The sequence below is a fragment of the Chelonoidis abingdonii genome, chromosome 6, assembly GCF_003597395.2.
Source record: "Chelonoidis abingdonii isolate Lonesome George chromosome 6, CheloAbing_2.0, whole genome shotgun sequence".
Lineage (NCBI taxonomy): Eukaryota > Metazoa > Chordata > Testudines > Testudinidae > Chelonoidis > Chelonoidis abingdonii.
Genome location: NC_133774.1, coordinates 109,020,841 through 109,033,454, shown reverse-complemented (window position 1 = coordinate 109,033,454; position 12,614 = coordinate 109,020,841). Strand labels below are relative to the sequence as shown.

Below are 12,614 nucleotides of genomic sequence, written 5' to 3'. Positions count from 1 at the left end.
TATATCAGATTGTGTGGTGGGGAGACAAATATGTGATGTAGATAAATGGGAACTAGGATGCAGCCAAAACTATTTCCACTTGTAACCAGCACAATATTTTAACCTCTAGACATGAAAGATTAGTGCATTGAACTCTGTGTTTCATCTACACCCCTAACCTACCTTTTAATGTCATGTTATATTCTTGGTATTATCTTTTGATCTTAATTTATCAGTGCTTTCTTGATTTAAAATTGAGTGGGTATAGTATCCAATTCGTTAAAAAGTTAATCAGACTGTCATAAATCCTTATGTTCCACGGTTTGAAAATGCTTTCATAGTCTGTTGTTTTCATGGAGCTTTACGGATCCATTAAGTTTTAGCCCATTTTCTGGCACCATTTAAAAAAAAAAATCCCAGATCCTGCAGAACTACACATGTACTTTACTTACCCACTCTACCAATGGGAATCTTCACAGTACATAAAGTTAAGCATGCCTGTAAGTCTTTGCAGGATCCACATTTATGACACTTTTTTCAGAACCGGAAACCTATCCAAAGTTCCTGAAGCAATCTAGCATAAATGCATATGAGTATTTTTGCTTTTGAGGTCTCCTCCTCTAAATCCCTTTCCTCATATACGATGGCGAAAGCAGTTTTGCACACTGTTAGTCATTGTAATAAATCTATTGGTGTGGACTTTTTTTTTTTTTTTTTTTTTTTTAAGGACTCAGTCCTACAATTCTTTCTCAGGCAAAACCTCTGTACTTGTGTTTTCACTTACAGATCCAAGTCAGCTGTGATATATTTTGTGATACTTTTGCTATGAAAGTGTATACAAAAATAAATTGTATACTATTTGCTTTTTCTCTGCTGCAATCCGTGAGTAAAAATATCTTCAATGTTTTGTACAATTTTGTATCAGCACAACACTTTATTCCACAATTTTAGTTTTTCTTAAAAGTTTCACTTTGCAAACATTCTACTAACTTCCTCATGGCAATAGAAAACACCACCTCCTCCTGAGTACAGATCCATCATTCTAGCACTCAAAAAAGTCTTCAAGGTTTAGAAAACAGTTTTTACTTTCAATTTAAAATCTTGAAAGGGAAGTCAGTGGGATTTGACATAAATACATAAAATTTTAGCTGTGTGGATGCCTCTACAGAATTGGGGCCATAATGACTTGTCACACCTTGACTAGGTGATCAGTTGAAAGACTGTGCTGACTTTATGGTGAAGCAGCATAAGGATGTTTGCACAGCATGTGGCCTGTAAATAAATAAGACTTCAGTTTTCTGCATTTCAATTAAATCTTGACAAATACAAGATATACGACTCTTGACTTCTCAAAAGGAAAGCTCTAAATGTCTTATCTAAGCAAAGTGTCCACGCGGTTTGAAAATAAGATACATCCTTTTATATCTAAAAGATTAAAAAAATTATGAAATATTTTAATTGGGAATCTTGGTATCAGGAGTCATACATTTAAGGAACTAATGCGTTCCTTTCTGATGTGGTGGTGGTGATAATGATTTACATTTACTACATTTTAAAAAAATGACTTATTGTCCAGTGAGTGTCAGGCTGCAGTAGTGAAACATAGTGCCCTGATGCTAATAGGGTTAAAAGGATCTCCGTTATGTGTACTATGCTGTGCATTATACCTACATTGCTTATACATTGTTCCCCCCCGCCCTCTTCCTCCGGTATTAGCAATCTGCTTTTGTACTTTGACATCAGGGATTTCCCTAGTGAATTTTGTCACAGAAAAAAGAGAATCATCAATATCGCAGTTAAACTTGACTTTCAAAGCTAATAGTATCTCATTTGGGGGCTCAAATTTAATAAATTTTCTTTAATTCTGGGTGAGTTTTTAAACATCAAACAATGAATTGGCCGGGGTGCAGTAAAATATTTAGATCTATTGACTATGGTTCAGAAGGGTAGAAGGCAAAACACTGGTGGTTTGATGTTGATAAATTCTTAGTACCTTAATCCACATTAATGTTTTCTTTTATCTGTGTGCATATTAGCAACTAAAAGAGCCTGAAAAGCTGATATATATAAACTATAAAAATTTAAATCAAATATATGTTTAAAATAAGGTGTTTGAGTTATATTAAGCACGGTTAATATCTGAACAGCATTACACATTCTGACAGAAGACCCAGGAGAATATTTTTGTTCCGCAGGACTGTATATCCTGAACCTAGTACACTATGTGTGAAAAAACGTGTGGCCTATACTGTTATTAAAATTGCATTATCGTGCATATGTTTGGCAGCCACAGGTATTGACAGGAATTCTTTAAGTTAGCCTGGGAAATGGAGAGCTCCCTGTTCCAATGGATGATAGCAGAGAATGAAAAAATAATGTATTTGTAGTCCTATATATCTATAAAATTACACAAACACACTTGTTTAATCACAGTAGATTTCAATTGTTGTGATGCTATGTGGAGTATGTTCTGAAGTATAATCAATAACATTTTAAAAAGTAGAAGCCATTAAAAGGAGACAAATACCATCTAGAATCTTAAATCAGTTGGAATATATTTTAATTTAGAATTGATTGGATATTTTAGAAGTGGCCCAAATTTATATTTGTAAATAATGTTGGTAAATTGTATGTTCTGTCATTTTATTATTCTCTTCTAAAACTATGCAGGAACAATAAAAGTCAATAATCATCTTTGCCATGGTGGATAATCTTATGTAACAGATAGAATGTATATCATATTAGTATATAATATAATTCAGTTTAACTACTGGAATTTTATTTTGCAAGATCCAAAAATTGTGCAAGATTAGGAAAAGGGCAAATTGATAATTACCTTTTGTATCAAATAAAAATGGAAAAATTGGGTGTGTGCAGTTTTTACATGTGTTCTGTGTGTAATATACACTTACAAAATATAATTATACTTTTAGTATGTGGGGAAAATCTTTTTTATTAATGAAAGTATTTCATATTAATGTGACACAGTAACATGTTTGGCTATCTAAAGGGGAAAATATTCATCATATTTATATAGCTGAGAGTTCTTATGTATTTTTGTCATTTTCATGGCATATGTTTGTATAATGTATTAAAAGCAGTTTTTTGCTTAGCCAGCAGATGGCAGTGTGATACCAACTGCATATGGTTACATTTGTCAACATAAGTAAGACTCACATGTGTATGGTGGGTGGAGGAAGGTTGGTTATTTTGTTTAATTTTTACCTTTCACAGTCCTTAAAAAATCAAGCTATCTAGGCTTTGTACAAATGCTACTGGTGTACAGCTAAGTTAGCAATACTAATATGTATTAGTTCCTTTATGTGAATCTGCTGTAAGAAATCTAACAGGCTGTGCAATTAACAGAAGAAAAAATCTTGCTACAGGTAGATTTTTATTTTTGTTTTAGGAAAGATTTTAAATATTATTCTGGGGCTTAATTAAATTTGTACTATTGAATCCCTCTACAATGTGAATATGATCTCTACACAGCAGTCAGAACTCATTTATCATCTTTCTTGTGTTGTTGCACAGTACTTGATTAATAGTTGATGATTTGGATGGAAAGTTTAATTACTGCCTACAGTTTGTTTTCTTTTGTGTTTAGGTGTTTTAGGAGGGATGGATCTGTAAAATTTGTCCACCAGTTGGAGTGAAGCCCTCAGTGACTCTTCTTCCCTCCTCATTTCAGTCCAGAGGAGGATGCTTTTTCTTCTTAGCATTCTCTCCCAGCACTCTGAATTAGAGATTTATTTGCAACGAAAAATCAATTAGTCCTAAATTTATTCATGGATTTCAGGTCCAGCGATCAATGCAAGTCCACTCAGTGGGCTCAAGGGGACCCAGTTCATCCCAGTTAATGTGTCTGAAGGGGAATTACCATTGATGCTGGGTTTTTTTTCCCTTTAGGTCAGAGATCAGATCTCGCTGTCACGGACTGCGGCAACCAGGAATGACTTCACCCTGCAGCTACCCAAACTGCACCTGGAGACCTTTGCAATGGAAGGGCTGAAGGGCGGGCCAGAGGTTGTAGCATTTCAGGTTAGAGTCTAAATAACCTTTTTTTTTGCAAATGAGACAGAGAGAGAAACAAAACTGCTTTAAGTGGAGAGAATAAAAGCTTCAAAAATGTTGTAGTCAACAGCTAAATCGAAAAGCAAACTAATCTCCTTACATGTCTTTGAATGATGTAATTCAGAACCTGTTAGGAGCTTTTAATATTGGAGATGAAATATTAAATAATAGGGGAAAAAAACAATTACCACAGAAAAAGATGTTAAATGTTATATTTGATTGAAAAGTAATGTTGGGAAAAGCTGCTTTCCTATTTAATTTAACTGGAACATGACAGAAGAATAAAGAAAAGAAACAATATTTCCCTGCTTCTGATAACCTGTTTAAGATTTTTTTTCTCTAAAAATTAACACATTATTGAAAGTTTAAACTGTCAAAGAATCAACATTTTTAGAGCAATACTAATTTAAGTAGAATTGCAGTTTAGAATAATCAAGCACAGAAAATATTTTGTTCTTGTAATCCCTGGTTTTAAAGACTGGCATGTTTCCACGTCTACAGAGTATTCATTCATTGGAGGGGAACAGTGGGGGGAAAATTGGTTTGAGCTAAAGAAGGACCCCACATTCAACTCAAAAAAATAGACTCCATGTATAGCTTATGTCTATTTATGCACACATTATCCCTTGCCCTTTTTATAGCCATTCAAAATGACTTCATTCTTGTGCCACAGTATTTCTAAGGGCAGAACATTTTTTGGTTTTGATTCAGAGGATGGAGAAGACAGTGAATAAATATTTCTTTCACTGTGCTCTTGCTATGTACGGAAAACTGAAATGTGTTAACTTGTGTGCAAATGGTAGGAATTTTCACTTCATATGTCGCACAGTAGATGTAGGCTTCCATTTTATTCATTTTTAAAACAAAATGAACTGTTTATTCCGTAAAAGGAATGCCACTGAAGTGTGAGGATTGCACACCTAATCACATACATTCAGGAACCACAGAATTAAAGTTGAACACTCATTCTAATATCTGTCCTCTTGCACACATATATTATGATATGATGCAGATTTTAATCATGCAAAATATATAATATGAAATATTTTTAGAATAATACAATGCAAAGTTAAATTCAAATTGGTATGTATTTACTCATTGAAAGGAGGGTGGGGAGAGTATAGAGCTGTAGAATAACCTCTCCCTAACTCAGTGGTGGTCATTGTTATTCACTCCTGTGGCTTAGAGTGAGATTCCAGAGGTAATGTGTCCTAGAAGAGAGAGCCATGTAAAAACAAAACAGCAAAGCTGCTGCCTTTCTAAAGCTGCTTCCTCATGGCTCTCTAATCTGGTAGCCTGGTGTGAGGCCACCTGTCTTTTCCTTTTCCCTCCCATGGCCCTGGTAATGTTGCAGAAGCTCTTGCAAGACAGCCTGTCCCTTTGTCCTCTTTAGGGGATGAGGATGAATAGGAATGTAAGAAACTGTATTTCAGGACTTCACTGAGTGCCAGGGAACTGGACTAGTGCACAACATGGCTGAGTTCCCTGACTGGCTAACTAGTGGTGTGATTTCACACATGTATATTGCTTCTGCCCTTGACAGCAGCAGTAGCATCTGGTTACTTTGCATATAGGTAAACAGCAGACACGGTCTATGGTTTATCTTGAATGAATTTCTGAGGATTTTCTTTGTGTTTGTGTTTATTCTGAAACAACTACTTATAACAGTACTTGAATAGAGCATATTATCAATTATGTTTTCCAGATATTTACTTTGTTTAAGCATTTCCTTTTTATGTTGGATACTTGTTTAGCTTAGTTTTAATTTCATCACGTGGAGTAAATGTATGCAAAATGTGCATCTAAGGACCCTGTCCTACGGTCTTGAATTATGAAGTAGCTTTACTCATGCAAGTAGTCCTATATGGTATTCAAATCAGTGGGCTTATTTGCATTAGTTAAAATTTCATGATTGGTCCCTATCACTATTATAAATATATTTTACAGTGTATTATTAGGTAAATATGCAATCGTGTAACTAAAGAGTGCATTATATGCAAATGTTAAAAAGGAGCATTCAGCCTCAACTCTAAATGCACTGGGTTTTGTGCGTTTAATTTCTTGCACAGAATTCTTTCATTTTGTTTTAAATTCAAAACAGGAAAAAAAACAGAAATGGGTGACAGGTATAGCTGTAGCCATTGGAATCGTGAATACTGACCCCTGATATGTGATGGGGAACTAAAAATTTTTAAATCTGATCTATATCAAGTGACTGGGATCCCCACAAGTAAAGTTCAGCCTCTAGCCAGCACTCCAGTGTGTTTCCCCTGTATTATATGTCATGAGAAGAAAACAAAACCTTTGCAATAAAGTAGCAAATGTGTCCACCTGAATCCCTCGCTCTGTAAGGGAACCTGACAGAGAGCTAGGGGAGTTGGTCATAGTTCTTCCAAATTTCCCTGAAAGCAAGTGGTACTGCAAAGGAATTGGAGAGGATGAAATCCTCCATGCTTGATGTATGTGGTGGGCCCAGAGGCATTAGAGATCTATAATGCATTCCAGCAGGAGTATGAAAGAACTGCAAATGCTAGACAAAGTCATTCAGAAATTTCAAGAATACTATGCACATATGAACATCACTTGGAAAAGGTACATTTTCTTTACAAGAAATCAACTGCCAGGTGAGATGCTCAAGCATTATGTTACATGCCTCCATAGTAAAGCTAAGTTGCTTGAATTTGAACAGTTAACTGATGAACTAATTAGAAACCTAGTTATTTCTGGCATAACAGTTAACCAAGTCAGAACCAGAAGAAATTTCTTGAAAGAAAATGGACTAAGCTTGCAAAGAACAGTGGATATTTACAGGGCTAATGAAAATCTGTGTTTCCCAACGGAAAGTGTTGTTAAAGTGTGTGAGAACTGAAGCGCATCTAATAAAAATGCATACCATGGCGTAAAGACAAAATCCGTGGGTAAACAAACAGCAGCGACCAAAGGACCTGTGTTCCTCAACCTGAGAATACATTAAATGATTAATAAATTGCAAAAATACATATTAAATGTGCAAGCTTAACAAGGAGCTTCTTACACTTGACGTGCTTTCAAAATACCCCAAACAAGGGAAAATAAGGTGATACATTAAGAGGAATCTGCAGTAGTTATGCCACCCATTTCTCGAACAAAACTTGGCAAGCTGAAACAAGAATGAAACAAGAATGGAACCTATCATTACAACAGCTTGAGAGAGGTATTCAAGATGGGTGGTCAGTGAAAAAAGCCCAGTTACTTCAGCAGCCATGGAAGATAAGAAGAGATCCAAATGTGAAACTTGCAATGAATACAGGAAACAAGATGCAAAAGGCCCATTGAAACAACGTAATAGCCCTAGCCAAGACTTTACCAAGGTCTATTTGAATTAAACTGAAAATATAATCTTTTGCTAAGACCTACTACTCACTTTTTTTTTTAATTGAGTTGTTGCACTACACATCAAGTAGCAATGTAATAACCTATGATAAATCACAGTTTCCTGAGTTAATAACACATATTGGCCCGCAATGAAAAGTGACTCATTTCACCAGTTCTCTATGATGTATCAGATCAACCATACCATGTGCAGGTGTTAATATGCAGAGTCAGTACTAAGAGCATGGCCTTGACTTTAGAAAATCGAAACCATCTTTGTCACATCAAAAGTATACATGTATAGGATTGTCTCAGCACATCTCACAATACTTCATTATGATCGTGAGTTCAGAAACTCACATGCAGAAGGACAAAGCCAATATCAAACAAACCAAAGTCAGTTATTCCAGACATAGTTAGAAAACAGCCGTATGCCAAAAAGGTAGAACAGGAGAAATACAACAGGAAGTCAAACATTTCCTCCCACTCACAATTGGGATAAGTATTAGATCCCAAATAGAAAGTGCCTGACAACTTGCCACATTAATAACTTTGCCTCATTGAGGTTATATGTCCTAGCCACCCTGAGAGATTGGCCCTACCAGAGGAATACAATGGAGGAACTCCTCACTTAATGTTGTAGTTGTGTTCCTGAAAAATGCGACTTTAAGCAAAACAATGTTAAGTGAATCCAATTTCCCCATAAGAATTAATGTAAATGAAGGGGTTAGATTCCAGGGAATTTTTTTTCATCAGACAAAAGACACACAAACAATCTCTCTCTCTCTCTCTCACTCATATATACACATGCGCGCGCACACACACACACACGCAATATAGGTTTTAAACAAACAATTTAATACTGGTGCACAGTGATGATGATTGTGAAGCTTGGTTGAAGTGGAGGAGTCAAAGGGTGGGATATTTCCCAGGGAATGCCTTACTGCTAAATGAACTAGCAATAGACTGAGCCCTCAAAGGTTAGCTCTCTCAACATTACAAGGCAGCAGGAAAGGAGGGAGGGCAGACAGAGATGCACACCATGTGTGAGAGAGAAAAAATGTGCATTTCCCCTTTAAGTAGCTGATCCCAGGCTGAAGTACACTGCCTGGTTAATTAAATCAGCTTGCTGAGACCTGAGATGGCAGCTACTGCCTAGAAGCTCCCTCCTTCTGTCATGTGTCCCCACCACTCTATGGAAGATGGAGTAAGCGGGGTGCAGGAGCAAGGGGGAGACACCTTGAAATTAGCCCCCCACTTCCTCCCTCCCCCTGTACAGCAAGCAGGAGTCTCTGAGAGCAGCTCCAAGGCAGAGGGCAGGAGCAGCACATGGCAGTGGGGGGAGGGACAGCTTCTACACAGGGAATTTAGGGGAGTGGGGAGCTGATGGGGAGCTGCTGGTCCACTCTGGTTCCAACCACCCACCAGCTAGCTGCAATGGGCTATGCTTCCTGCAAGCAGCGGACAAAACAGGCGGCTGCCAAACAACATTAGAAGGGAGCATTTCACAACTTTAAACGAGCATGTTTCCTAACTGATCAGCAACTTAACATCAAAACAATGTTAACCGGGACAACTTTAAGTGAGATGTTCCTGTACATTTAAACAAAACCAAGGATGATTGTGGCTTTGTTTATTGAGAATATCCTGAGTGCTAATGACACTGTTCCTCTGCAGACTAAGGTAAAACATGTTTACCCGGTCATCGACAACAAACATGGACTGCAGTTGTCAGATCCACATTAACTGCCGAAAACTCCACTGCAGAAGAAACTAGTGGTGTATGGCCATGGGGGTTAAACTGCCATTGAGGTTCAGAGAATGGTAGTTGCTGACAGATGTGCAATTAGAGACAGGCTAATCCTCTCATCTGTCAGGGGATCTGTGTTGACCTCCATCTTAGAAGTCAGCATGTGCATGTTTTTGTAATTAGTTTTATTAATTTGTGGCTATTGTTTTTATTTGGTATTCTATTTTATTTGCATTTTGATTTTTTTTTAAAGAGAAGTGTCATTGGCCACTGAAGTCAGATACTGCTGTCTGTCATGTCATAGTGGCAGGAGTTTTTTGTAACCTTACCTCGTGCTAAGTGATTAGATCTAGGAAAAGCCATTCAATCTCTTATGACTCCTATGTATAACCCTTTTATTACAAGGAGAGTAAAAATATTAGACAGAAAGAGAAATGGAGAAAATGTGGCGAATGCGTGATTGTTCCCATGTAGATATATGCAGTCTGTGTCTACTGTGTGGTGTAACTAAGCTTGAATGATTGTGTGTGATGAGTGTGCACAGGTCAGTTGGAGTGTGGTTAACTAGGTGTATCATCTGTGTCTAAATTGGAGGCTCTGAATGTGTGGGCTTTACGCGGGGCTTAAATGAGTACATGCATGTCTGAAACTGTTTCACAGTGTATGTGAAAAGATATGGTATGTAAGGATGAGACAGGCTTCTATGACAGGATGAAATATATATTTCAGTGTGTGTCTGAGTTTAAATATAGGGCTTATGTATGTACAGATGAGTGGATTCTTCTTTGATTCATTTTTGAACCATTCGCTGTATGGTGTTGGGGGATGCTGCTGCTTCATGTGCTACCTTTCAAATGAGACATAAAACTGACCCTGAACAGCTCCGAGCATTAAAATCTCATTGCATTTTTCACAGAAATTAGTCTTGTTAGCTATGGTGCCCTGAGTAAACTTAAATGTGCATGTCTGTATTCTACATAACTAAGTTTCCCCCATACATTTCTTAAACTGTGTGTAGTGTTGGTATATGCTGCTAAGTGTTCATTGTGTTCCATTTGAAAGGTTTTCATAGGTTTCATGTTCTGCATATGTGTTTTAGGGTGTGTGCTTGCCCTCTTTCTCTTTACCTTTCTCTCATACCGACCTACATGTGAGTGCATGCACGCTCATAGATTTGGATATTTAGTTATACTATATATAATTTATATACATTTTATAAACAGTGAAGAGTCCTGTGGCACCTTACAGACTAACAGACATATTGGAGCATGAGCTTTCGTGGGTGAATACCCACTTCGTCGGATGCATGACATTCACCCACGAAAGCTCATGTTCCAATATGTCTGTTAGTCTATAAGGTGCCACGGGACTCTTTGCTGCTTTTATAGCTCCAGACTAACATGGCTTACCTCTCTAATACTTCATACATTTTATAGTTTCCAAAGTACTATGAAGTTCTTTGGAATGAAAAGTGCTGTATAAACACAATGTGATATTATAGTTATTAACATTATTAGTAGTAATGTCAGTGCTCAGCTATATCTATTCTCAGTGATAGGGTATAGTCATTATAAATTTATAAGGAAATTATGTCCTTCCATTTATTTTATGTAAATTATGCATCCATGTATGATGTAGTCATGGCTTATCATACTGTACTGTAGGCAGAAGTAAAACCCATTTTTCTAATCAATTGGACAAACACAAATGTAGTTTAAAAGTTGAAATGTTGTCTTTATTTTCACTTTCCTGTTTTCCTCAATAGATTTAGATTCATTTCTGAATAAATTAGAAGCTAAGAGATTTTACATAAAAATTAGGTTTATTGTATTTATCAAACAATAAAAACATTGTTTTCATTCACACATTTATGTTTAGTTGCTGATGATGTTGTGGTCAAACATTTAGTTGCTGATGAAGTTGTGGTCAAACTGAAACAAGCAAATGATTTCAAAGTAAACAGTGAGTCTTCATTCCTCCAATCATCCTGCTGTGCCGAGTCATTGTAGTGTATATAGTACTAGAAATCACACCCTGGATGAGCTACAGTAGTAGTTTGAGCTCTGAATCTCTCGGCTTTGTAAATTTGTTTTTAAGTAATTTTTGTTTTGTTTTGTTTTTAGTAACATTTGAAGCACAGCGAAGGCTGTTTTAGGTGCTCCACCTTCAGTACTTACTTGCTCCACCTTCAGTAACCTAGCATTGCAATGACCACCTATTTGTCAAGAATGCCTGAGTGCAGCTCCCTTGAGAACCTGTGACTGGATTGAACTGCTCCATTGGGGGCATGATGATCCTTCAAACAACAGGAAGCATTCCCTTCTGGAATTCTGCATGTTGTCTCAACAGCATTCCTGCTCCAAAAATATAGGATGAGCTCAAAACCTGAACTCCCATCACCCATTTAGCAGCATATAGTGCTGCTGCTGGACTGAGTGCTTTTTAATATATCTTTTGAAGAGAAAAACAATTCTTTATAATAATACTTTGCTCTTCCACCCTGAACTGAATTTGTTCATAACTAAGTAAATATGTTAATCTTCATTAAACTGGAATAACACTTCCTCAGGATGCTGAATTCCCCATGTGAACTTGACCTGTTGCAAACTTAAATTTACCAAAAATACACTAAAATACACCTTGGTGCAGGGCTATAGAAACAATATTGACCAGTTAGATAAAAAGCTGGATGAGCAACAAGAAGACCTTAACTGGATTTTATCAGAATTACTTGCCTCATTCTATTCCAAGCATCCAGCCTTGCATCTAACCTCCCATATTACTTACCTTTTCTGGTTTGCTCCCACAGACTGCCATGAGTTTGAAAATTTTGGCTTACATATCTTGTCCAAGGTTATATGGCAAGTCTATAGCAGTTCTGGAAATAGAACCTGTGCTAGAATGCAAATGTGTTTTGCACTATCCAACCCTCTTCTCGTCAGTCCTGATATATTGGGTCTGTTGCCCCTCTAAGGCAAGGGCATCAACATACAACAGTCTGCTACCTTAAGTGAAGTTACCCAAACAATTCACAACACTGGAATAGTTTTAATTAAAGAATAAAACATGCTTACTTAACTATGAAGAGAGATTTTAAGCAAGTACATTGAAGACACTGAAGTCAGAAATTGGTACAAGAGAAATAAAGATGATAAGCTTTCTAAACTTAACAAACTAGATTTGGTTCAAGGTGAAATTCTTACCACCTGCTTCCAGCAACAGGGCTCACCAAATTTCAGGTTAGGATCTGATGCCAAAATCCCCAGGCTGTTTCTTTTGTCATCTTTGGTGGAAAAGAGAGATGGACAAGGAGAGATAACTGGGGGTGTTTGTCCCTCACTTTTATATAGTTCAGTTACCCTTTGAAATGCATTTTCCTGAGGGTTACCCATAGTTAAAATTCATTCACAGTAAAGAAGGCTGGTGGTGAAAGAAGGTCCGTGCTATTTCTTCTCACCTA

General features: G+C 36.9%; 1 protein-coding gene across 5 annotated transcripts in view; it reads left to right on the top strand.

Annotated features, from left to right (window-relative positions):
• Nucleotides 1–12,614, top strand: part of CCDC171 (coiled-coil domain containing 171) — a 272,987-nt gene that overhangs the window by 154,978 nt on the left and 105,395 nt on the right. For all 5 annotated transcript variants that reach the window (XM_075067320.1, XM_075067318.1, XM_075067319.1 and 2 more), the window contains one exon: nucleotides 3,889–4,020. In XM_075067320.1, the coding sequence (XP_074923421.1) occupies nucleotides 3,889–4,020 (132 nt within the window). The remainder of the gene's footprint in view (nucleotides 1–3,888; nucleotides 4,021–12,614) is intronic.